This window comes from Entelurus aequoreus, linkage group LG08, assembly GCF_033978785.1.
Source record: "Entelurus aequoreus isolate RoL-2023_Sb linkage group LG08, RoL_Eaeq_v1.1, whole genome shotgun sequence".
Lineage (NCBI taxonomy): Eukaryota > Metazoa > Chordata > Actinopteri > Syngnathiformes > Syngnathidae > Entelurus > Entelurus aequoreus.
This window is the reverse complement of record NC_084738.1, coordinates 34,632,109-34,660,007: the sequence shown is the minus strand read 5'-3', so window position 1 is coordinate 34,660,007 and position 27,899 is coordinate 34,632,109. Positions and strand designations below refer to the sequence as shown.

The following is a 27,899-nucleotide window of genomic DNA, read 5'->3' as shown; positions in this document are numbered from 1 at the left end:
CACAAGATGACTTTAAGGGGAACAAACAAATGGTTTAAATGAGTAGTAGATAATAGATTTTAACATTTATTTAGGGATTATGTACAATTGACTTTATTTTGAGGGCAGCACGGTGGCAGAGGGGTTAGTGCGTCTGCCTCACAATACGAAGGTCCTGAGTAGTCGTGAGATCAATCCCGGCCTCGGGATCTTTCTGTGTGGAGTTTGCATGTTCTCCCCGTGACTGCGTGGGTTCCCTCCGGGTACTCCGGCTTCCTCCCACCTCCAAAGACATGCACCTGGGGATAGGTTGATTGGCAACACTAAATTGGCCCTAGTGTGTGAATGTGAGTGTGAATGTTGTCTGTCTATCTGTGTTGGCCCTGCGATGAGGTGGCGACTTGTCCAGGGTGTACCCCGCCTTCCGCCCGATTGTAGCTGAGATAGGCTCCAGCGCCCCCCGCGACCCCGAAGGGAATAAGCGGTAGAAAATGGATGGATGGATGGACTTTATTTTGATCAAACACTTGTATATAATAAAAGAGAATAAGAAACTAGTTACAATATTGTGTTGATATTGTTGAACAATAAATAGCGCTTACCACAAATAAATTGACAAATTTACAGTTAAATACATGTCATACCAAAGACTATAAAAATGGGACCCATTACCTCCCTGCTTGGCACTCAGCATCAAGGGTTGGAATTGGGGGTTTAATCACCAAAAATGATTCCCGGGCGTGGCCACAGCTGCTGCTCACTGCTCCCCTCACTTCCCAGTGGGTGATCAAGGGTGATGGGTCAAATGCAGAGAATTATTTCGCCATACTTAGTGTGTTTGTGACAATCATGGGTACTTTAACTTTTTTAACTAATGTGATCAGTATCGGCCAATCTCACTCATAGATGATGGTATCGTATAATCGGCTGCATAAAACCCTGATCGGAAGAACATTCTTAATTTTAAGTGTACTATAATTTTTGATTACTGACATACTTTGGCTGAAGCAAACGCACACAGGCATGTTAGATTTAAGGGGAAAAGTTACATATGTCTCTCCTTTGAGTCCAATTCTGTGTCTTTATTTTGGCCACTCAAACCATAGTGGGACCACATATACAATTCATGTTTTCTGTGCAACAAACACTTACAACTATACATTAAAGCTACCTCATTTGAAAATGAAACATATACGAAAAGCCTAATCACAATCAGAAAAAAACAGTGCGTTCATAGAAACCATTTCAATCCAGACATTTTGGCATATGGATATTTATATGTGGTTTGTAACAGAAATGTTATATTACACCGAAGAAAATGCAAATGATTAGAAATAGGCTTATATTCAGTTGAATTCTTCGTTGTAGTAGGACATGTCCTTTAATTCTTAAACCAGAGGCCTTTTTTTCTCTTCATTGTCATTATACAGAATATAGGCGACATATTGGAAATAAAATGTGCTTATGTACAAAAAGAGATTCTGGTGGATGGATGAGAAAAAAGCAAACCCTTTGAACAAATGATTAACTTCAGGGAACAAAGACGCCGCTCGTCGAGTGGGCAACTTGCCTGACTTCAGTTGCAGGCGGCAAGGGATTAGTCCCCACTCAGTGATGACTAGTCCTGGGTATACTGTAGTCTGCCTGGGGTAGGCTCCAGCCCATCGTGACCCCGAACAGCACAGGTAACAGAAAATGGATGAATAAGAGTTTTGAATCAGCATACAGACAACCTAAGTGCTTTCAAAACTCGCTTTCCTCTAAAATTTCCTCCATGGTCTCTCCATGTGTTATTTCCCCATCGCTACTGGATAAGCTCTTTCGAGTCAGAAAGTCGAGGCCTGTTGTGTCACATCCTCTAACGTCGTTTAGTCCATTAGCTCCACAGCCGTCCCGTAGGGTTACCTGCAGCAAGTGTGGATGCATTATAGAAAGCCCGCCTTCCTCAAAGGATCCCCTCCGCTGGCATTGAGGGCGGTGCCGTCGAGTGCTCTTCCATAAGTGCTTGAGTGGCGTACCCTGAAAACAACTTCTGAACTGGAAGTTGTTGGTGACCATGAAAATTTGCCAGCGTTTCTTCAGCTCCGCTTGAACCTAAAATTGCAGACATATTTATCTGTTCCAGATGATTGACCTGAGATACCAAAGTTCCTGCTAAAATCAGGTATGTCCAAACAGAGTGGTACAATATATGTAACCACAATTTTTACATCCATTGTTATCAATGCTGTTGTTGTAAATAGCTACAGTAAGGTCCTGTAATATTTTGAGAGTGACATGTTTTAATGATTTTGCCTTTTTAGAACGTACAGCAATAGACTTTAAACAAATTAATCGATACATCAGCATGTGATTCAAAAGTTGAGTTTCAGCATTGATTTAAGAGGTTTGACAAAAATATGACATTTACCATTTAGAAATGACATTATGTCAAAAACATCCATTTAACTTTCAGTGATTTAATCGACATAATTGTAAATATATTCTTCTTCTTTTATACTCATAATTTAATGATGTCCATAGACTTTATTCACTGCAAATGATTTTCATTCAAGCCTTAAAATGGTGGTTATATTTTGAGTGTGTGTTTGGGCACGCTCAATGTCCACAGTGCAGGTCAATTCCGATTTTTTTTGCCTGTATGCGACATGTGTCGGATTTTTTTCATCTCAAGGTGAACGGTCCAAGTCTGAATGTTTCATATCCGACCCAAGCCTCTTTTGTATGTGGATATAAATCAGATGTATATGCGATTCGACTGCAGTTTGAGCGCTCCCACGCGTCAGTCGCATTCATCAACCATAATGTCATTAAAAAGCGATAAACATCCTAATTCTTCGCCAAAATAGACGTTACAAAATGAATAGTCGACAAATGTGAAAATAATATGTTTTAGGAACCCACGTAAATATTCCTCCACTAATGTCCTTCTTATTTAATCTTCTAGGCGCAATAATTCAGAAAATGGTGACATTAATTGCACAAAATCCTTGAAATTGTCACAAATGCCCCAGGACTGACAACGATTAGAATCATAACAACATGTATGAGTTTACATTAAAAAAAGCGTGAAAATCTGTTTTGTATCCTGAAAGTTATGATGCATTTAATGCGCTGATGGATCATTGTGCCTGTCACTGGATGGCAATGTCAACCATTCCTAGATAGCAGCGTCTATTCATATACTAAGATGACGCTCACGGTGCCACCTGGAAATGGCAATTTAAAGCGTGGCTGTTGAAATGCATAATCAATCATGATTAGTCACTGCAGTTCTGCAATTTATTTTAAGTGCTGTTTAAAACCACTTTAAAATCACTTCTCACTTCTTTCAATGACAATTGCATCGTGTAGAAAATATAAAGTATTGGCTTGAACTAAATTAGTTTCTATGTTCCCTAAAGGCAAACTGATAGGAGACACCACTTATCCTTTTGGCTGAATGGTCTGTCATGAGGCTCCGCCACTCGTACGTGATCCATGTAAAGAAAGGTTCAAAAGTCTGAATTTGAACTAACTAGATTTTAATCTGAAAAAAAAAGGATTTGAATCTGGTAAAAACACCTTTTCAACTGTAAAAAAAAATTAATTAAATCTGAAAAAAACAAGCCGAAATATCAAAATATATGAAAGTGAAAAATTTAAATAAAGAATTAATTCAAAAAGTTTTAAGTGTGAATCATAATTATATTCAACCTGAAAAACAATTGTGTTCACTTGTTTGGAATACACTTGTGTATTTTTCAACATTAAAACTTTAACTTTTGGTTTCAAAGTTATTTTTTTCAAGTACATAATTTTTGACGCTGATTTAGCAAAATAAAAAAGTAAACAAAATACAAAAAAGGGGAAAAACTATGAAAAAAATGTTTTTTAGACATATCTTTGGGGAAAAGGTTCGGCTACAATATGAAGTTAAATAGTACGGTCTAATTGCGGTCATAAATCTGTCACAATGATGATGTTCAATGGGGTGCTAAATTAGTAATAATCTCTGAGGGCTTTTGAATGGATGTGACCACGGTGCTACTAAACCTAACCAGAAATATTACAAATACACAGGACATGTTTACTCACCGCTAAATAAAAGTTTAGCAGAGTATAATTATATCGATTATGCAATTCAGTCCATCAAAGTAGAACAAGAAAACCCCTGCAGAGTATGATGACCACATTGATGATCGACTGAAGTGATCAATCACCATAATCATGTGGCCCCCCTATTGGTTGTGGCCCTCAACAACTGCTTAGATTGTTTACTGTATGCCAGGGGCCGGCCCAGCATGTACATGTAGCTAGAAGTCCTAAACTATATGTTACATTATTTTGTCGCAGCTCATAAATTAAAGTTCAAAGTCTAAACATAAATCGCATGTGGATTTATTCATGAATTTATAAATCATAAAAAAATGTCACTGTCCAAATACTTGTGAATCTCACAGTAGTAGTTTACAAACAATAACAGCAGCAAAGGAAGCTCAGTATTAAAATTGTGATTAAGTTTAAAGTACCAATGAAATGTCGGGACATTACTTCTTACTATAAATAAGGGGTCCTAAAACATTTGACCTGTTTTGTGTATATACAGTATATTGTAATTGAATATTCAAGTGTTGTTCATTTTAAATATTCCTACAGTCAGCATGCGTAGTGCAGATTCAGACAGATTTGTCAACAATATTTTAAAGACTCTGCAACATTGCGTGGACATTGGGGGCGGTACCTTTGGATTGGCAGACCGGGGCGGTGGTTCCTCTCTTTAAGAAAAGGAACTGGAGGGTGTGTTCCAACTATTGTGGGATCACACTCCTCAGCCTTCCCGGTAAGGTCTATTCAGGTGTACTGGAGAGCCGCCGGATAGTCGAACCTCGGATTCAGGAGGAACAATGTGGTTTTCGTCCTGGTCGTGGAAGTATGGACCAGCTCTATACTCTCGGCAGGGTCCTTGAGGGTGCATGGGAGTTTGCCCAACCAGTCTACATGTGCTTTGTGGACTTGGAGAAGGCATTCGACCGTGTCCCTCAGGAAGTCCTGTGGGGAGTGCTCAGAGAGTATGGGGTATCGGACTGTCTGATTGTGGCGGTCCGCTCCCTGTGTGATCAGTGTCATAGCTTGATCCGCATTGCCGGCAGTCAGTCGGAACCATTTCCAGTGAGGGTTGGACTCCACCAGGGCTGCCCTCTGACACTGATTCTGTTCATAACTTTTATGAACAGAATTCAGTTCATAAAGTCAGGGCGTTGAGGGGATCCGGTTTGGTGGCTGCGGGATTAGGTCTCTGCTTTTTGCAGTTGATGTGGTCCTGATGGCTTCATCTGGCCAGGATCTCCAGCTCTCACTGGATCGGTTCGCAGCAGTGTGAAGCGACTGACATGAGAATCAGCACCTCCAAGTCCGAGTCCACGGTTCTCACCCAGAAAAGGGTGGCGTGCCATCGCCGCGTTGGGGAAGATACCTTGCCCCAAGTGGAGGAGTTCAAGTACCTCTGAGTCTTGTTCACGAGTGAGGTGAAGAGTGGATTGTGAGATCGACAGGCGGATCGGTGCGGCATCTTCAGTAATGCAGACACTGCATTGATCCGTTGTGGTAAAGAAGGAGCTGAGCCGGAAGGCAAAGCTCTCAATTTAGCGGTCGATCTACGTTCCCATCCTCACCTATGGTCATGAGCTTTGTGTTATGACCGAAAGGACAGGATCACGGGTACAAGCAGAGTTTCCTCCGTCGGGTGGCGGGGCTCTCCCTTAGAGATAGGGTGAGAATCTCTGTCATCCGGGAGGAGCTCAAAGTAAAGCCGCTGCTGCTCCACATCGAGAGGACCCAGATGAGATGGTTCGGGTATCTTGTCAGGATGTCACCCGGACGCCTCCCTGGGGAGGTGTATTGGGCACGTCCGACCGGTACGAGGCCACGGGGAAGACCCAGGATACGTTGGGAAGACTATGTCTCCCGGCTGGCCTTGGAACACCTCCGGATCCCCCGGGAGGAGCTGGACGAAGTGGCTGAGGAGAGGGAAGTCTGGGCTTCTCTGATCAGGCTGCTGCCCCCGCGACCAGACCTCGGATAAGTGGAAAAAATGGACGGATGGATGGATATAAAATAAATATTCCTTTTGTGTGTTTTGAGTGGGTTGGATGCAACTTAGTGTAGTCAGTGTACTGTTTGTGGAGCAATTTAAATGTACTGACCTCTATAAGAACAACAACACACTTGTCATCTTGGTGTTTTGTGCGTCGTTATGTTGAACAATTGCTTCAGAATGTCACAATACTCACTGGAATTCACACTGGAAAGACACAATTGTTTTGGTCCTTCCATGTGTTACCAGCTATGTAGACTACAACAATGTTGTGCATAGTCATCTACTAATTGACACAAACTACCATATACTTAAATTTCTAAAGCATTGTATGACATTTTTTCTTTTCTATTTTTTTCTTTCTTTTAACCAAGCAAAAAAGGACAGCCAAATATGAAGCAATGCTCTTAATACTCAATCGTTTCTTGACGTTTTTTGGTAGTGGACATGGCAGCGATAAATGAATGAATTGATTATAAATCAAATATTTTCATAGCTAGAGAATCAAAACTTGTTTACTACCTTATAAATATTTTTTTTTACCATTATGAGAGCCTTGTAGACATAAAATAAGACCCTTTAGCCACCTTCGCACTCCCTTAATACAATATAGTAACGCTGCCTGAGGCTGAGCCAATCATTGGGCACTATACTAAATAGTGCTATCTGATTGGTTTGGTCTTATTTTGTGGGCAATAGTACCGTAGTATTGCTATTGTTTGTTAATTTAGCCATTTTCTAATGCATGAATATGCTTAATTTAGGGCAAACATTTTGTACAATATGCCGAAAAGACAAAAAAAATATCTGCAAACCGCAATATTTGTAGCGCATTGTGGGAAGGGGTGACTATACTTCATTTATGAAGACCATAATCTAGAATTCAGTGTATAGAATTGTAATAAAATCATACCTCTCCATTAGCGAAGCAATACAACACGCCAACCAGAAAACCCTAAAAAAGGGGGACAGCATTGTAACTCAAGTTTGACTATTGATAAAACTGCAATCAGTATTATTAATCTTACCTGGAAAGAACTGATGGTGAGATTTATGAAATCCCGAGCGTAACGACTGCTTCCCGTCATGCATTCATCAACGAGTACGGTGAAGACGACTTCATGAATTCCCAACAGAGGAATCAGCACAAGGGTTGCTCTGGCTAAGCTGACATTAAATACATACATACAACCAAGCATAATTATACAACATCACTTCATGAGGAATATATTTTCCTGTTTTACTGGACAGACACTACTGACATGACTGCATGATCAATATTTAAATGTCAGGTCATATGCTGCTCAGGGTTAACTTTGTCCTAATGTGACTGAACGTGGTTAAAGTTAATTCCTGAGGAAATACCTGTATCTGTAGTCTGTAAATTTCACCTGATCTGCCTTTAGCTTGGACAGGAGCAGCAGCAGAATCTTGATGAATATAAAGAAAATTATCTGCAACACAAATTAAAGGTAGTTCGAAAATGGAAATAAATATCTGTTTTTACTAGTACTAGTTGTTCCATATCACAAGGACTCACATGACAAGAAGTGTTAAATGTGATGTGAAATCGGAGTAAATTGAACATAAATTCCTAGGCCATCGACTCCAAAGTCATATGATGACTTTGGAGTGCTGCTGTAACTAAGTGAACCTCAGAGCGGATAAATAAAGCAAAATCACCACGTGCCGCTATGACCTTTTGAGGTCGGCTTCGGAGGCTGTATCAAAACTTGTATGCAACATATTTAAAGGGGACCTATGATGATTTTTTTTTGCATTTAAACCCTTCCTTATTTTTCCATAAGTTTTGCTCCACGGTGACTTTTTAACCCGTTTTTTGAGTCAGTCTGCAAGCTGGCCCTTTGTGCAGGCGTTCCCAGATTGAGATTGAAACCACGCCCCACCCTCTTAAAAAGTGTCATATTTATTTAAAATAATGTACACAGTATAAATACATATCTTGAAGTCATTACCGCATTTTTTTTCACACAGTCGAAAATTTAAAAAAAAAACACCGGCAGACACCAGAGCGCATCAATTGAATTCATTTTAATCAGCCCCACATGTCATCCAGCAGCAATAAAATTATAAAATGAAATTGCTGAATAGACAACACGTCTAATATTTTTATTTCTGACTGTCCACCAAAATTTTGACGGAGGATTCTTGTCTGTCCATGGTCTTTCTTTACAGCGCGAGCACTGATCTTGCAGCCGTTTGTGGAACTGTCAGTTTGTAAGCTTGCTAAAGAAAATACCAAATATTGCTCGCAAAACCGTGATAAGTGTTGATAAATCACATTGCGCGTGCGTAATATTTATATTTGCATTTCCTCTTCCCAGTATTGTGGGCCCTGTGATGATCAGCATATATTTTGCATATTAGTGAAGACAGAGACGCAAAATGGATGGCACGCCTTATTCAACTCACTTAACAGACGCAATCCGCTTTGCGCATGTTTAGTAGATCAGCTTTGCGTGTGCTACCAGGTTTGCACGTGTTTTGGTACACGCAATTGAGTAAATCAGGCCCTTCATATCCAAATAAGGACATCTACCTCGATGTGCCAAAATGTATGAACCTTATGATTTGATACTAATTAGCATTGTTTAACACAAGTATCTAACTTTGTAACAACATTTATAAGTCAGAAAATACGAATTTCATCATAAGTCCCCTTTGATAGTTGTTTAAGAAAATATACGCTTGTAAATTCCTACGATTTATTTTTAATCCACAATGGATTCAACAAGCGATTAAATACTTGTTTAATTTAAGATGTTTGGTATTACCTATTAAGAAATTAAAATCTTTTCCTGGGGCTTTTCAATTGCACGTCAAGAGTTTATTTAATTGAAGTGAATTACATTTATAAAGCGCTTTAAATAGTGAAACACATTATCTACATTTTTATGAAAAATATGCTAAGTTTGAAGGGAATGAAACTCCCAACAATTGTGGTTTATCTTTCAAAATCGTTGATTTGATCATTTCACTGTCAATCAAACAGGAATTCAGCCTATGAAAAATCATGCGGAAGCCCAGCGTCCAGGCCAGCCCACTATCCACAGACTTCCAGAGACGCTGAGTGTCCGATGGGCGGAACAAAGCCGAGGATTTATCCAATGACTGTCTAGTTTCGCTGCAGTCTTGTTGATTTCTTCATTGGAACACATTGAGTCCATCCATTATATTTTACTATTATTATAACATCTATTATTTTATTTTACATTGTTGGAATACCAGTGGTAAATAAATATTTTCTTATTTTTGTTTGCTTTATTCTTTAAAGAATAAATATATTTTGTGCAATTGCAATGCCTTGATTTTAGTAAAGTTAATACATAGCCAGTCTTAGCCATAAATGCAATGGTAATATCATTTGGCATAATAGATTCTTTCGGTTTTGGGTCTCGGTTTACTTATTTTCGGTTTCAAACAAACATTTTAATTTCAGTGCCAATACCTATTACCTCATTTTTCGTTTTCAGTAATCCCTTCAATGAAGATCCCAAAAATATAGAATCGCATTAAAACCAAAGCTATTTTTCCCATAAGAAATAATGTGAATTCAATTATTCCATCTCATACACCCAAAATATTAACTAAATAAACAGTATACTGTACAGGTAAACTAACACATACCAGCACTGATAAAGTAATGGGGCCCTTTATGATCCACCAGAACCATCTGTTCACGATTGACCAGCACCTTAGGAATAAAATTGGGTTTTAATTTTGGCATGTAGAATGTAACATTTTTCAAATTCTAAATATTCCACAAAGTAGGTAATTAAAAACTCACTCTGTGTTTTCATATAAAATCTTGACAACTGTCCATGGTGTCACAAAGAAGACAGGTGTTCCTGAAAGTAAACAACAGCACAAACATATTTTGAAAAATGGAAAAAAATGTGTTTTAATATCATTTTAATGTTACACCCTCAACACCACCCTTAGGAAATGACAAGTGAAGTCCAGGCGGTGGTACTGACTGCTAAATGTAGGTAACAAAATATACAAAATAAATTAAGCAAGGGAATGAATAACAAAATCATACCCCATCCTAACAGCATGTAATTCTTTAGTAGACGTCGTTTGGTCAGCACAGCGGTGAATAGCAGTGTGTGCAAAAAAATTGCTTCCACCAATAGCCAGAAGTAGTTACAGGCCACAAAATACTCCATGGCCACTTTTGAGAGTTTGCACATAAGAGCTATCTGTGGAGGAGAACGTTTAGGTTTAGCAAAAAACATAATGAATGAATGCTTGTTACGTGTTATTAATGAGTTTATACCGGAGAACTTGAATAAGAATTCCATCCAGGGTCATCTTTGGGTAGGTTGGAATACATGATGTACAATACAATTTCCTTAGAAATGACAGCAACAGCTCTCAGCATGAACGACACAAACAGATTCATGTGAATGTAGTTCCTGGTACAATGGAGCTTCCTGATAAACAGAGAGGGCAAGACACGCATTCATAGTTTTGCAACTGGAAAATCAGTGCTGAAGATAAATGCTGTTGTTTGTTGGAGAAATGATTGGGCTCTTTATCTTGGTGGACTTCATGGGAAACTGTCTAACAAAATCATCATTGCCCTCACACTGGTACATCAAAGCTGAAGTTTGCCAGTGAGAATCTGAATCATGTTGGGGATGTGTTTTAGAAGTTGGTTCTTTGGTCTTCCTGCTATTGTTTGGCAAAGAAAGGGTGAGGCCTTCATCCCTAACTGTATGGCACCTACAGTTAAGTATGATGATCGAAGCATAATGTTGAGGGGCTGTTTTGTTGCTTTAGGCCTCGCATGCGGCTCTTTGACCACTCTGATGCGGCTCAGCTGCATACTTGCCGACCCTCCAGATTTTCCCCGGAGACTTCCGGATTTCAGTGCCTCTCCCAGAAATGTCCCGGGGCAAATATTGTCCGGTTTTCACCCTAACAACAATAATAAGGGCGTGCCGTGATGGCACAGCATTTAACGCCATCTACAACATGTACAAACAGTGTGCCAGCCCAGCCACATGTTGTATGCAGTTTCTGCTACTATACGTAAGTGACAGCAAGGCATACTTGGTCAATAGCCATACAGGTTACACTGACGGTAGCCGTATAAAACAACTTTAACACTCTTACTAATATGCGCCACACTGTGAACCCACACCAAACAAGAATGACAAACACATTTTGGGAGAACATCCGCACCGTAACTCAACATAAACACAACAGAACAAATACCCAGAATCTCATGCAGCCCTAACTCTTCCGGGCTACATCATACACCCCCGCTACCACCAAACCCCCGCCCCCCCAACCCTGTTTGGTGGTAGCGGGGGTGTATAATGTAGCCCGGAAGAGTTAGGGCTGCATGGGATTCTGGGTATTTGTATAACAATACTATAATAATCTACAAGGTTAATGTAGGTTGCTTCTCTTTCTTCCCCCCCATTTTTATGCATTCTTTCGTATCTCAAGTTATCATTACGTATATGTATTGTTGCAATTGGACAACTGTATTGTTGATAATAAAGGTAAAGTATTGGTAATGTTCATTATCAATAGCGCTATTTCTATTGCTCCATTTCTAGTGTAATAATGGTCATTGTCATTTCTGTATTATTTTTTATTTTCGCTAACTGCTTATTTGCTATTACTTTTACCATCATATTTGTACATGTCGTATTTGCTGATGTTGCTCTATTGTTGTTGTTGTTGTTGTTGTGTTTGCTGTTGTTGTTTTTGCCTCTCTGTCTAATCCCCCTCTTGTCCCCACAATTCCCCCCTCTGTCTTCCTTTTTTCCTCTTTCTATCCCCTCCTGCTCCGGCCCGGCTGCACCAAATGATAACATAAATACATTTAATAAAGTCAAATACAAATAAGGCAACAAGAGAAGTATCCTACACTTCTCTTTTGTAAAGTAAATCTGAACAGCCGATATGGGCATCTACATCTGCTATATGATTTGCCTGAGAAGCTGGACAGGACAAAAAAATAAAATAAATAAATAAATTAATTAAAAAATAAATAATGTGTTTGTCAACAAACTCCGCCGCTTCTGTAGGATCATCGAATTAGCTAGTACGGCCGTTGGATAAAGTGATCCGCAGTGACGCAGGAAAGAGAAGTCCAAACTTTACGTTGGGAGATGAATGCAGCCTCTTCTTCACCGCAGAAAACACAGCCCTCCTCCTCGCCACAGCCAGGGTAAAGTCAGGGTAAATTTTAAATCCTCTTGCCCATATAGGATAGCGGAGAAGCCTCAGCCGCCCTTCGCAGCATCTGGTTCTGGATTTGAAATAAGTTGACTCAAACAACGGGCGGCCGGTGGGGTTCACCATTTTTAGGCCTGGCGTGAAGAGTTTGGTGAGTCCTGTCAAGAATGGGCTTGTCTCCAAGTTACAGGATCTCTTGCAAAAATTGTGCGGTGAATTCAGTTGGACAGGGACCCACACAGCCCTCACTAACCGGACAGCATTCCACCTGAAGCGGTCCTCCAAATCGTCGCATTTCTTCAAGAGAAGATCGACGCTAGTGATTAGATTGGTGACGCGAGCATTAACATCGGTTAGCTCGGTAGCATTAGCAGCTAGCGATAGCCTCGCCATGGGACGAGAAAATCCTCTCAAATGGTTCCTTAACAGCCATTTTCTCCTCCTTGACAATGGATTTAAGGTTTTTCAGGATGTCGGCTCACATTTTGTCCATATTCCGACTCAAGTTTCTAAAAAGGGCAGAGTCGACGAGCGGCTCTTCCATGATATCTGGATCTGGGGACGCACGAGGCTTGGAGCGGCCTGGCTTGTCGGATTTTCCTATGCTCGATATCGCGGAATTTGCTGTTGAAATTTGCACAAAAAGGGGCTGCGTACGACCGGTCAGTAAAAACGTTATTAAATTACCGGCGAGAGTCAGCCACATCTCACAAAGCCCTAGCTAAGCACGCCCTGCTTTGTACATACTCAATCGAAAGACCCTTACACTGAATTTTTATACGCTGAATTTTTTACACTGAATTTTTATACGCTGAATTGTAAAACCTTGAATTTGTTTTTCAATAAAATTGTCAGCATAATTTGATGTAACAAAATTCAGTTTACAAAATTCAAATGCAAAAAATTAAGTTACATAAATTCAATGTAAAAAAAACAACTTTCGTAATAAAGACACAAATTGACATTGACAAACTTGCCATTGGAAAATGTACAAACATCCCTTGGCAGACATGTGCCAACTTTCCTTAGAAACTTCCAGAATATATATTTTTGAAATGTTGTACTAGGCCTAATAATTTTGGCCATTGTATTTTAGACTTTTTTCTTATTTCATTTTGCTAATGACAAACTTGCCATCCAAACAATACCCCGTTTGTTGACAAGAAGTTATGACAGCCATCGAAGCACATTCAATCTCTTTATTAAGCAGAGGTAAAAAATAATCCTGGGAAAAGATTCAAAAGAGCTGGCGTCAGAGTGGTCTGCTAAAGCTAAAAAACACAGCTCCGTTTAAACCCTCGATAACGTCGCACGTCACTAGGCAACAGGCGCCACACTGTGCTCTTAACTTAAACATTTCTCAACAGCATATGCCATATATTTAAAAAAAAATTTATGTAACGTATAAATTACATGTATTAAAAAGTAATTATGTTAGTAATTCAATTGTTTTTTTGGTCAAGTATCGAGTAACTATAATTTTAATTACATTTTTAAAGTAGGTTAATAAAGCTGTCACCTGTATTTTGTCCCTGCATTCTGGGGTCCACACCACGCAAAACGCAAAATTTCATTGGGAAACAAATACAATTTGATTTGATTTCAGAAGGGGGCTAATAATTTTGTATAAGTCAGCTGGGATAGGCTCCAGTCTGGATGAACAGTGTAAAACAATGCATACTGTAGATATTTCTGTTTGTCTCCATGCTAATTAATTTAGCATCTAAAAGGCAGTCTACCTACTGGACAGTGTTTTGTCCTATCCTGCGTGCAGAACGCATAAATCACTACACTGGCACATGCCAACTGAGCACGTTCATGATTTTTTTGAGAGTTTCTCAGAGAAATCACAAGATGGTTCCATTAGTACGGAGCCCCTAAAGGGACATGGAGGGAAAAAAACATTTTGCGAGATCTCGCAAAACATTTTTTTCCCATGTCAGTGAACCGGAAGTAAAACAGACACAGCGATGGTGAACAGGAAGTGAAACAGACAAAGCGATGTAGGAGCCTACCCATGATCCGTGGGAGAAGTTTATAGATTTCTATTTTAGTATATGCCTAACATATAAAGACATCAAATCGTATTATGGTCCCACAACAGAGTACAGATGATGGGTAGTCTCCCGCATGCTCCCGCTCCTCCATCGCTGTGTCTGTTTCACTTCCGGTTCACTGACCTAAGAAAAAAAACTTTTGCGAGATTTCGCAAAACATTTTTTTCCCTCCATGTCCCTTTAGGGAAGGGGTCCCCAAACTTTTTGACTCGGGGCCGCATTGGGTTAAAACAATTTGGCCGGGGGCCGGGCTGTATATATATATATATATATATATATATATATATATATATATATATATATATATATATATATATATATATATATATATATATATATATATATATATACAGTATATATACATATATATATATATATAGGATATATATATATATATATATATATATATATACATAGGATATATATATATATATATATATATATATATATATATATATATATATATACATATACATATATACATGTATATATACATATATACATATATACATATATATACAGGTATATATATATATATATACATATATATATATATGTATATACATATATATATATATATATATATATATATATATATATATATATATATATATATATATATATATATATATATATATATATATATTTATATATATATATATATATATATATATATATACTGTATATATACATATATATATTAGGGCTGTGAATCTTTGGGTGTCCCACGATTTGATCCAATATCGATTCTTGGGGTCACGATTCGATTCAAAATCGATTTTTTTTTCAATTCAACACAATTCTCGATTCAAAACGATTCTCTATTCATTCAATACATAGGATTTCAGCAGAATCTACCCCAGTCTGCTGACATGCAAGCAGAGTAGTAGATTTTTGTAAAAAGCTTTTATAATTGTAAAGGACAAAGTTTTATCAACTGATTGCAATAATGTAAATTTGTTTTTAACTATTAAATGAACCAAAAATATGACTTATTTTATCTTTGTGAAAATATTGGACACAGTGTGTTGTCAAGCTTATGAGATGTGATGCAAGTGTAAGCCACTGTGACACTATTGTTCTTTTATTTTTTATTTGTATAAATGTCTAATGATAATGTCAATGAGGGATTTTTACTCACTGCTATGTTGAAATTTTAACTAATATTGATACTGTTGTTGATAATATTCATTTTTGTTTCACTACTTTTGGTTTGTTCTGTGTCGTGTATGTGTCTCCTCTCAATTGCTCTGTTTATTGCAGTTCTGAGTGTTGCTGGGTCGGGTTTGGTTTTGGAATTGGATTGCATTGTTATGGTATTGCTGTGTATTGTTTTGTTGGATGATTAATTAAAAAAATAAATAATTAAAATTAAAAAAATCGATTAAGGCAGCACGGTGGAAGAGGGGTTAGTGCGTCTGCCTCACAATACGAAGGTCCTGAGTAGTCGTGAGTTCAATCCCGGCCTCGGGATCTTTCTGTGTGGAGTTTGCATGTTCTCCCCATGACTGCGTGGGTTCCCTCCGGGTACTCCGGCTTCCTCCCACCTCCAAAGACATGCACCTGGGGATAAGTTGATTGGCAACACTAAATTGGCCCTAGTGTGTGAATGTGAGTGTGAATGTTGTCTGTCTATCTGTGTTGGCCCTACGATGAGGTGGCGACTTGTCCAGGGTGTACCCCGCCTTCCGCCCGATTGTAGCTGAGATAGGCTCCAGCGCCCCCCGCGACCCCGAAGGGAATAAGCGGTAGAAATGGATGGATGGATGGATGGATTTAAAAAAAAATGAGTATCGATTCTTAATCGCACAACGTGAGAATCGCGATTCGAATTCGAATCGATTTTTTCCCACACCCCTAATATATATATATATATATATATATATATATATATATATATATATATATATATATATATATATATATATATATATATATATATTAGATATATATAGCGCACTTTCCGCGCGCGCAATGATGTCACGTTATCGATGAGAAAATGCATTTTTAGACAATATGATTTGCCTGAGCGGCTAGGAGACACCGTGAGTAGCAAGCAGTACAAAGTGTATAAGAAAAGACAGAAAAAAATAATATATATATTTTTTTTAATACTTGGGACTTCACGCGTGCCTGATTTTGGACGCTGGTGGGCCGAATCCAGCCCGCAGACCGTACTTTGGGGACCCCTGCTTTAGGGGCTCTGTACATTAGTGAATTTTCCATACCCTTTTACACAATGTGGCTAGTTTAAGAAGTACAGAAGGCACCAAGACTTGTGCTCAATGCTACTGACCTCAACATGGCCATGAGGAGCGTTGCCACCGTGAGGGAAGACAGTGACAATGAATAGCCAATGACAGAGATTAGCCGAAGGGCTGTCTGCCGAAGCATTTGTTCTTCCTAAACAAGCACAGGTAGAACAAGAAAATAGATTGAATGAACCTCACCAGTCAACACATGTTATGTTATCTTGCATTCAAAATCAATTATTTTTGTGGGCAGTGGATTAGTAAAGGTTAAAAACAAAAAGGTATGACTTTTGACCCCAAACAACATAATACATAATATTGAAATTAAGAGTACCCCAACATAAAAGGGTTTTGAGATGAGACCTGTTTCTCGGCTAATTGTTATGCTTTACGAGTCACAAGCAAAAATATGAGTTACAACCATCACTGCTAGCCTGCACCATACTGAAGCAGAATGAGTGTAATGCCATCCGAAAATGGTCAAATAAAATGTAAAGGGCGACGTTTATCCATGAAAATGTGTAAAAGCTACAGATGGTGTATTTGACGGAGAAGCAGCTGGAAGGAGATACCGGTGAAGTCCACTCTCCAAGGTAAATCGTGTACAATATTATTACATTACTTCATAAAACTACCGTAGTTGTTTGTATTACATTCCATTGTATTTTTTGAGTGGAATATTTCTCTCCTACAAGTTGTTTTTGTTTTTTAAAGACATGTTACATGTTAAAATGGTGCTGTTTTGGGGGGTGCAATCACCAATTAAACTTCAAAAGGGGACGTTGATTTGAGATAGAAGTTTTAAGAGAAAACAATAAAGCTCTTAAGTTAAGGTACTACTCTAGTAGAATCTTGCCTGCGTGGTCTCTTGTGAAGTGAAGTTAATTATTTGTATATAGCGCTTTTCTCTAGTGACTCAAAGCACTTTTACATTGTGTAACCTAATATCTAAGTTACATTTTTAAACCAGTGTGGGTGGCACTGGGAGCAGGTTGGTAAAGGGTCTTGCCCAAGGACACAACGGCAGTGAGTAGGATGGCAGAAGCAGGCATCAAACCTGGAACCCTCAAGTTTCTGGCACGGCCACTCTACCAACCGAGCTATACCGTCCCTTGTCATTCGGCATCAGTAGAACTATAGCCAATATATAACAGTATAATCTTCAAAGTTTAAAGATCTGATGATAATTATAAGAATTGTCTGATGATGAATGTTCTGCAGCAGTGTCGCGTGAGGACCGATATAATGGTTGACCTTTGCAAAAGTTCCCTTTCAGTCATTTTATCTTCCTCACCTTATCTTTGAAGTAATGCTCCCCCTGACATTCAGAGTCGTCCCTCCAGAGCTCGGAGGAATTCTGCTTCTGTCGCCATCTTCCGTCTTGCAAGCATTCCCTGTGCACTCTCCTGGAATTGTCTGCAGCTTAGTGAGATTTGCAGACACAATTTGTCCTGTTAGTGAGTCAGTTGGGAGACATTCAAAACGAGAACCTACCCAGAACCTGTCTGGTAGTAAATGCTTTTTGTCACGATCCCACATGACACTTTGGACTTTGTTAGTTATTTTCCTGTGTTCTGTATCATTTCCTATCCTGGTGCTCTTATTTGGTTCTACTTCCTTCCTTCTACTACTACTCCTTGTTTTGCTGCACCTTCACTTTGTTTAGTTTTCTGCCAGTGCACCTGTTTTTTATTTCTAATCAAGTCTATTTTGGTTGACCTGTTGCTCTTAGCCAGTACTGGATTATGTCCTTTTTTCAGTTTGCATGAGTTACTCTGCTGCTGCTACGTGCCTTGCACTAGCCTTTTGTTTATCCAATTTTTTATTTTTTATTTCTTTGACCTGCACGACTGCCCTCTGTTTCTGCATCTTGGGGTCACACCAACATGTGCTGCCATGACATTTTTGTGTATTCATTCTTTACAATAGTGTTCAAATGTCATACATCAGGGGTGTCAAAGTCATTTGAGATCGGGGGCCAGATGGCGAAAAATCTACTCCCAAGTGGGCCGGACTGGTAAAATCATGGCACTTATGGATAACTTAAAAATAAAGACAACTTCAGATTGTTTTCTTTGTTTAAAAATAGAACAAGCACATTCTGAAAATGTACAAATCATAATGTTGTTGGTTTTTTTTTACACTTACATGTTGTGGTTGATAGTATTCTATCATTATTTTTCGTTATTTATATTTTCTGAATAAAGGATGCGATAATGTTCATCAGTCAACTCATTGGTGTTCATTTTCAATCTATCAAGATAAAAAAATAATATCAAAATCAAATTACAGGATGTTATTTATGTAGTTTGCTCATTTTCCTCGACTGGTGCACTAACATGTGGTTTATTTTTTTTACATATGTAGTATAATCTACAAAGATTCAAAGAATTGCTATTGTGACATCTAGAGGACACATTTAGAACAGCAGTTTCTTTCATTCAAAAATTTCGGCTCGTTTTTATACTTAGCCAACTCATTCTGCGGGCCTGATCCGGCCCTTGAGCCGTACGTCTGACACCCCTGTCATACATCATTATTAGTTTTGTTGCTGCAGCAATGCTACACCGACCATTAAATATAACCATTAGTTACACTCTGCAAGACAACCGTAAATACTGTATTATCAAAAAATACACTCAATCAAGGCAAAATATCAAACTAAAATCACAACAATTTAAAGTTGCAGGCGCCGCTTGAGAACCTTAATTAAGCTAAATATTAATGTGTATGCCTGTTACTGTCGCACTATTAACTGTTTTTAAATGACTGCTGTGAAAATGATCACATACAGCATGTACTGTGCATTTGTATGTGCTCAAGCACGACAAATTGTAGCAAAGGCTTTGTGGACTATTTGCTGTTGTGTTTATTTCTATTATGTATGATAGCAGTCATTAATAGCTGGAGAAACAATTGCATTGATTATAAAACATCATGTCCATGTTGGGGCTAATCACCTGTTCAAATCATGCTGAGTCAACAAGAGTACAAATGTACTCGTTTGAGCACATTGTGTGGCAGCCCTGGGGATACAGTAGCAGCATAGGTGCTACAATTGGCTAAGATTAAATTAATTAAAAAAAAAAAAAAACACTAGCCCACGGCAGCATATTGGTAAGCGTGCATAATTCACTGAGGTTAACAGAGGAGACACCACCTCTGGCAAAAAACTGACACTTAAAACATGGCTGTTTAATTGAACATTTAGTTGAATTCACAGTGCTGTTGAATTATCCTGATCCTGTGACCAAGCAAGAGCATCAGTTGTCCTATGATAGACATATCTTATAGTAGATGCCCTTCAGTAAGGTTTGTGGAAGCCTTAGGGGCACATTTATCAGGGCTTTCACATGAGAGAGTTGCAATTATGATTATGTATATTTGTTTAATTACATTAACATTACCCTTGCTGATCCATGGTAAGTAAGGAGGGCAGGGGACCGACACATTCCCAGGGCGTGAATGCGGCCAACACACAAAAGTGTCAAAAGTTCCCCTGCAGTAGATTCCTGAAAGGCATCAATTTTGTTTATTAGCAGCAATAAATACATTCATTTGCTTGTAGTTTGTATAGTGGAATGTTTAAAATCAAATACTCTGAGGTTTATGCAATCTGAAATTCAGCTTTTTGGGAAAATACGCCTCTAAATATGCACAAATGCACTGAAAACAGCCATTCAGCAGATTAGTTCGGCACATTTAAATTTGGTGTGCGTGTTTCGCAACACTTTTTGCCGAGACACGTTTTAAAAGTTTTGACTCAGGTTTCAAAGCAGTGAAACTCCACTATCGCCATATTTTTGTCAGACTTGTTAAAGTTAACTTCATCATATTTTTGTATATTTCACTGTGGTTTAGTTATTTTTACACTTGTGGGACAGAGACAAATACTATAACATACATTTGTGTACGTACAGTCATAGGCGCCGATCTACATTTCAGCCAGTGTGTGCTCGGTGTGTGTGTATTAGTGTTGTCCCGATACCAATATTTTGATACCGGTACCAAAAGTTTTTCGGTACTTTTCTAAATAAAGGGGACCACAAAAAATTTAATTATCGGCTTTATTTTAACAAAACAATCTTAGGGTACATTGAACATATGTTTCTTATTGCAATTTAGTCCTTAAATAAAATAATGAAGATACTAGACAACTTGTCTTTTAGTAGTAAGTAAACAAACAAAGGCTCCTAATTTAGCTGCTGATGTATGCAGTAACATACTGTGTCATTTATCATTCTATTATTTTGTCAAAATTATTAAGGACAAGTGGTAGAAAAATGAATTATTAATCTACTTGTTAATTTACTGTAATATCTGGTTATTTTCTGTTTCAACATGTTCTATCTACACTTCTGTTCAAATGTAATAATCACTTATTCTTCTGTTGTTTGATACTTTACATTAGATTTGGATGATACCACAAATTTGGGTATCAATCCGATACCAAGTAGTTACAGGATCATACATTGGTCATATTCAAAGTCCTCATGTGTCCAGGGACATATTTGCTGAGTTTATAAAAATAATACAAAAAACAAAAACAAAGAAGATTTTGTGATGTTAAAATCGCCTATATACGCTATTGTACGTGGTGTCGTTACAGTGGATGTGAGGTGTAGATCCACCAAAGGCGTTTGTTTATATTGTAGTGTCCCAGAAGAGTTGGTGCTTCAGGGAATTCTGGGAATTTGTTCTGCAGTGTTTATGTTATGTTGCGGTGCAACTATTCTTCCAAAATGTGTTTGTCGTTGTTGTTTAGTGTGGTTTCACTATATGGCACATGTTTATGACAGTGTTGGCATTGTTCATACTGCCATGTATGCCCTTCATTCGCTCGTGTGCAGTGTGTTCAAAGTCAAGATGATTTTGTCATTAGTTCATTATCGAGCACATTGAAATCTTGTTTAGACTTTGTTAATTATAGATTATATGTTATATATTATATGACTTTTCGGTTATGTAAAACAGACCGACCTCGCCACCAAGTTAACAACAACCAGAATGATTAATCAAAAATAATTTTTAAGATTGAAAGTTGCCATCAATCCCACGTGAGTGCTTGGGCCCCAAAGCACCCACGGGATCGGCGCCTATGCGTACGGTATGGTCTATGTGTATCACATTACACCTTTGTTATTGTGTGTTTAATTATTATTACATAATAATAATTATTACATATAAACCTTTGATTATACTTGACGACACAGATTGTTACTTAGAAAAAATGACATGTGCGGAACTAAACATATTTCTATTTACATTGTTTTCTGTTAGATACTTTTAGGATTGAATACATCTGAACATAGAATGCCAAAGTATATTATTATTATAGGTTTAAGTGACAAGCTCACCAGTTTTGGGGAGTGTACTTGATGTGAGGGTTCTATTGCAGGCCTCCCAGTAGTCTGTACGCTTTGCGATAAGATTTTCAAGCACTGAGCATGTTATCTTCCATGTGGAGTCAGAAGAAGAGAAGAAAAAAATTATTGAAACATGTTCTTCAAATATACTTTATAGAGACAACATGTATTATATATAATTACAGTGTGTCAAAGGTATCTGAAGGCTGCAAACAGAAAAACCGAAGGATGAGGGGCAAGTGCTTTGTGTTTTAGGTATCAAAGCAAATTAGAGAGAATATCTAATATATCTCATTAACAAAGACAGACAGAACAACCCGCAGACTTATAAATGACAATTTTGACACCTCCTCAGTATATCACGTAGGCACTGATGTTGGCACATTTGAAGTGTTGTCATGGGTTAGCGTTAAGCTTTTTTGTAATTCACATTCGATTACAAAAGTACAAAATATACCGGTAGTCACAATTTTTTCAAGTGCTCCTATTTTATCCCCATTTATCTTTCAGACTAACACCTTCTAACTTTAATTCAGGGAGATCATGGATGGACAAACATGTTTTACTTTAGTGTTTAACATTATAGTATTTATTATACTGTGGTTGTATTTATTATTCTTTGTTTAGCCCCCCATGCACTTGTTTAAACAGCAAAATGTTCCCAAAGGGCGAAATCCCAAAGAACTTTGTTGAATTTTATTAGACAAAAATATTGTCTTTAAAAGGAATTTTAAACTATGGGAGTCATTATTATAATACCATACATATACCATAAATAATAGCATGTTATGCTGACCCAGTTTATAAATTAAACACACTGATTGTACTTAAGCATTCCCCTCGATATGTAATATATTTGTAAATAATACACATAGTACGTACATATACAGTATGTATGTGTGTGTATACATACATACATACATACATACATATATATATATATATATATACATATATACACATACATATACATATATATACATACATATATACAGTAGATACATATATAAATATATATATACACACATATATACATACATATATATATATAGACACTGTATATATTAGGGCTGTCAAACAATTACAATATTTAATCGCGATTAATCGAATTTTGTTCATAGTTAACTCAAAATTAATCGCGATAATCGCAGAAATAAATAATTTTTCATCATTAATAACTGTACCCTAGAGATATACTTTTTAGGGTCGGGGTGGCTTCATTTTGCCGCATGACAATGTTTTCACCTTCTCTATTAATTAATAAAATGTAATATTCGGCCTGCTAATCATTCTGTAATTAAGGACTCGACCAGGACATGTTTTATATATACATATATACAGTATATATAAATATATGAGTGTGTGTATATGCAAATGCATATACACATATATCACGTTTATACTGGTGTGGAGCGGGAAGAGAAGTTTAAGCAAATGACATCTCATCATGCAAGTAGTACTCAACAAAAAGCAACATTCGCCAGTTATTAGGTGGCTCAACTATTTGCCACACACGGGAACTTCCTCAAACAGTTCCTTTTCGGTGCATCATTTGTCAATAGTGCGCAAATAATAAACTAAATGTAGCCATTCATACTGTAACTACCTGATGGTGTTAATGTGTATGTTAGTGTGTTATGATTGTAATTTTTCCCATGGTCTGTGAACACACCGTGTCCACGGAAAATGAACAAGTGTTTTGTGTCTAGGAATGAAACACGGAGACAGACGTGTGTGCACGGAGGAAATACTAGTTGGAATTGGGCTCGTTGTTAGCATTAAATTGGCAATAAAAGCTAAAAAAGACCGTCAGACTTTGTTTTCTGCTGGATGCTACAACACATTATATTACTTTTATTTTGTTCGGTGTGGCGGCTAACATGAAGCAGTGGCGCACCGCCACATTCAAATACATTAAGGGGAAACCATATTATATATATATATATATATATATATATATATATATATACATATATATATATATATGTATATATATATATATAATATATATATATATATATATAATATATATATATATATATATATATATATATATATATAATATATATATATATATATATATATATATATATATATATATATATATATATATATATATATATATATATATATATATATATTCCTTTTCAACCTATATTCAATTGAATAGACTGCAAAGAAAAGATACTTAACGTTCAAATTGATAAACTTAGTTATATTTTGCAAATATTACCTCATTTGGAATTTGATGCCTGCAACAAGTTTCAAAAAAACTGCCACAAGGGGCAAAAAAGTCTGAGAAAGTTGAGGAAGGCTCATCAAACACTTATTTGGAACATCCCACAGGTGGACAGGCTAATTGGGAACAGGTGGGTGCTATGATTGGGTATAAAAGCACCTTCCATGAAATGCTCAGTCATTCACAAACAAGGATGGGGCGAGGGTCACCACTTTGTGAACAAATACGTGAGCAAATTGTCGAACAGTTTGAAAACAACATTACTCAACGAGCTATTGCAAGGAATTTAGGGATTTCACCATCTACGGTCCGTAATATCATCAAAAGTTTCAGAGAATCTGGAGAAATCACTGCACGTAAGCGGCAAGGCCGAAAACCAACATTGAATGCCCGTGATCTTCATCCCTCAGGCGGTACTGCATCAAAAACAGACATCAGTGTGTAAAGGATATCACCACAAGGGCTCAGGAACACTTCAGAAAACCACTGTCAGTAACTCCAGTTCGCCGCTACATCTGTAAGTGCAAGTTAAAACTCTCCTATGCAAAGCGAAAGCCATTTATAATCAACAACCAGAAACGCCGCCGGCTTCGCTGGGCCGGAGCTCATCTAAGATGGACTGATGCAAAGTGAAAAAGTGTTCTGTGGTCTGACGAGTCCACATTTCAAAATGTTTTTGGAAACTGTGGACGTCGTGTCCTTCGGATCAAAGAGGAAAATAACTATCCGGACTGTTATAGACGCAAAGTTGAAAAGCCAGCATCTGTGATGTTATGGGGGTGTATTAGTGCCCAAGGCATGGGTAACTTACACATCTGTGAAGGCACCATTAATGCTGAAATGTACATACAGGTTTTGGAGCAACATATGTTGCCATCAAAACAACGTCGTTTTAATGGACGCCCCTGCTTATTTTAGCAAGACAATGCCAATCCACATTCTGCACGTGTTACAACAGCGTGGCTTTGTAGTAAAAGAGTGCGGGTACTGGACTCACCTGCCTGTAGTCCAGACCTGTCTCCCATTGAAAATGTGTGGTGCATTATGAAGCGTAAAATACCACAACGGAGACCCCGGACTGTTGAACAACTTAAGCTGTACATCAAGCAAGAATGGGAAAGAATTCCACCTGAAAAGCTTAAAAAATTGGTGTCCTCAGTTCCCAAACGTTTACTGAGTGTTAACTTAAATTCTAAGTTAATGATTATTTGCAAAATAAAATGTGTTTCTCTTGTCTTTGCAGTGTATTCAATTGAATATACGTTGAAAAGGATTTGCAAATCATTGTATTCTGTTTTTTTAATCATTTACACAACGTGCCAACTTCACTGATTTTGGGTTTATACATGTATATGTGTATTTAGGAGTAATCTTTGCTTTCACTTGGAGTCGTTTATTTACAGTCATATTGACTCACCCAAGTTGGGTTTACCAGGGCTGGAAAAAGTAGGTGCAATAACCGTATGACCCAAAACCTTTGTTTTTGCTAGAAGTTTAAAGATAAATGAATACAGTTGTGACATTTTCATTTCAGACGGATTTCTTTAAATTTATTTGCAAAGGCATAACTTTATTGTATAACAAGTCTTAGTTGTACTTACGTACGATATGTTGTGTACTATTTTACACATCACGTTGTTTACATATTGACAACACAAACGCCGCCATTGTAATGTTGCGGCAGCATGAATTTCTTAAAGGTTTTGAAGATTTCAAACTTAAAAAGTTTGTTAGTTATCAATACAATACATAACTTAATTGCAATAAGGTATTATTTATTTAAAAACGATGGTTTCTCAATTTTCTTTTTTTATACTACTAAATCGATTTATATTCCAGAGATAAATTCTGTAAACATTTTTGAATACTCGCCTCCACGCTTAAGCAGATGTTGAAATCTGAACAATTACCACTAGATGTCAGTATTGAACACCAATTATTGTGCAAAAACAACTCTGTGGAAACCACAACAAACATAGCTCCACCACTGTAACCCATAAGAACCTTTTAAATGTTCAAAAAATGGTTCTTAAATTTAAGTCATTAAGCCCTAAGTGATTCATGGAGTGTTATCATGCGACTATCGCAGGATATGACTTCCTCATAAAGCTAGCTATTTCACAAAGAGCCTAGTTTTGCCCATTGAAGTTTATTTCAAACCAATTTAACAGTTCCAATGCTTTAAGGTGGGTCAGATATTATAATTCAACTTCAAAACCACCCAAAAAAATCCAAACAACATGCAAAACACAACAAATCAGCCTTAAAATTCTAATAACGTGATTTAATTGAATTATTTTTTTTTTTTTCGTTCAACTCAAAGTAAATTTGTGGGATTAAGCACAAAACATGTCCAATTAAGCTTTTTAAAAGGATGAATACATACTCTATACCAGTGATCCCCAACCACTGGTCCGGGGACCGGTACCGGTCCGTGACGCATTTGCTACCGGGCCGCAGAGAAACATTAAATAATTTATAAACGACTGCATTTTCTCCGACTTAACATTCGCCTGTCCCACTAGACACACCAATAAGATTGTTTATAGATGTACGATAAAACTCCCCATAGTAAGTTGCCATTTGTTATATTTGTTATAGCTTTGTGACATGACACAATGCACATTAATGAACATATGAAATATAAATGTGACAGATTGTAGCCAAAGGCTGATTTCCATCTGCATCTCATTGCAAAGAAACAAGCCCAGGGCTCCCACTAATTCGGCATTCTAGTGAGTTGTATTTTTCATGCACTTATTTTTGCTGTATTTACGTGGCACAAGTGGAAAGCCGGTCCCTGAAAATAATGCAGACATTAAACCGGTCCGTGGTGCAAAAAAGGTTGGTGACCACTGCTCTATCCCATGAACACCCAATAGAACATATACATAACATCACAGGTTTTTGACATTATTATTGAGAAAAGTGATCTGAGGTAAATCCCCCGTCAATGATAATAATAATCCTAGCACATTTGAATGGAGCAGTGCATTGCAAAGTTTCAGTCTCTTTATGACTACTTATGGTTCATCCACACTCTGTGTCATTAAGATGTCTAATATGAATCACAGCCAATAGGCGACTTTTCAATTCACTGTAACTGTACTTAACCTCAAGTACTGAATGAGCAATTTTTCAGTTTCTATTTTCCTTCTTTTTTTAAAGGCTGAGTGTGAATTCATAAAAATACCATTTTGGGAGATATCTGTCTGTTCTATTGCATTTATATTGTTAGAATTTCACTTACTTGATGGTTTGAGATTATTAAAAGGAAGAAGAGAAGTCTTCCTCTTGCTGTTACCCAGGTCCTCCTGTGCAGGATCGACAGCAGGGATGGCATAGCGTTGCGTAGTTACATTTCAAATGTTTTCATGACGAATAATTTTCCGCTCTCCGATGTCATCGGACCTGTCATTCATGTCCTCGGAATGTCAGCATGGCTCTCCTCACCACATCAGACGCAATTGTCTGATGTTGCACCACTTGCATGAAGTTGCAACAGGATTTATTGTACGACATATGCACCAAAATATTAACCTAAAATATTAACCGTTTTCCAACGACCCGTGAGATTCTATTGTTCTTAAAGTTGCAATCAAACGACTCATCTAAATTAGAAAAAAAGAAGTGCATATCCATAATTCACTTCCCCTGTGCAAGTGGACTTCACAGGCTGGGAAGGAAACAAGTCCTTCCTTTTTCTTTTTC

At 37.6% G+C, this 27,899-nt stretch overlaps 1 protein-coding gene across 4 annotated transcripts; it reads right to left on the bottom strand.

The window, feature by feature from the left end:
* Positions 1–962: 962 nt before the first annotated feature.
* LOC133655817 (glucagon-like peptide 2 receptor) lies at positions 963–27,899 on the bottom strand. Of its 4 annotated transcripts, none has more exons than XM_062056358.1 (13): positions 27,439–27,899; positions 21,941–22,037; positions 19,991–20,095; positions 17,878–18,005; positions 16,628–16,734; positions 10,356–10,512; positions 10,119–10,278; positions 9,864–9,924; positions 9,704–9,770; positions 7,421–7,509; positions 7,084–7,222; positions 6,969–7,010; positions 964–2,073 (listed from the first exon to the last, which is right to left on the bottom strand). In XM_062056358.1, exons 1-13 carry the CDS (start codon positions 27,529–27,531, stop codon positions 1,723–1,725), a joined length of 1,596 nt encoding a protein of 531 aa, XP_061912342.1. In that variant the 5' UTR covers positions 27,532–27,899; the 3' UTR covers positions 964–1,722. The 4 variants fall into 4 exon arrangements, with proteins under 4 accessions (XP_061912344.1, XP_061912342.1, XP_061912343.1 ...); XM_062056359.1 differs by having other exon boundaries at positions 17,878–17,999; XM_062056360.1 differs by lacking the exon at positions 16,628–16,734 and having other exon boundaries at positions 963–2,073; positions 17,878–18,034.

What these genes read in the sequence shown, in the direction of transcription:
- LOC133655817 (XM_062056358.1), bottom strand. Translation starts at nt 27,531, where the DNA reads ATGCCATCCCTGCTGTCGATCCTGCACAGGAGGACCTGGGTAACAGCA. An exon ending in ATTCTTATTCAAGTTCTCCG is followed by an intron (nt 10,279 to 10,355) that starts GTATAAACTCAT and finishes TCTCCTCCACAG; the next exon opens with ATAGCTCTTATGTGCAAACT. An exon ending in CCATTACTTTATCAGTGCTG is followed by an intron (nt 7,510 to 9,703) that starts GTATGTGTTAGT and finishes TTTGTGTTGCAG; the next exon opens with ATAATTTTCTTTATATTCAT.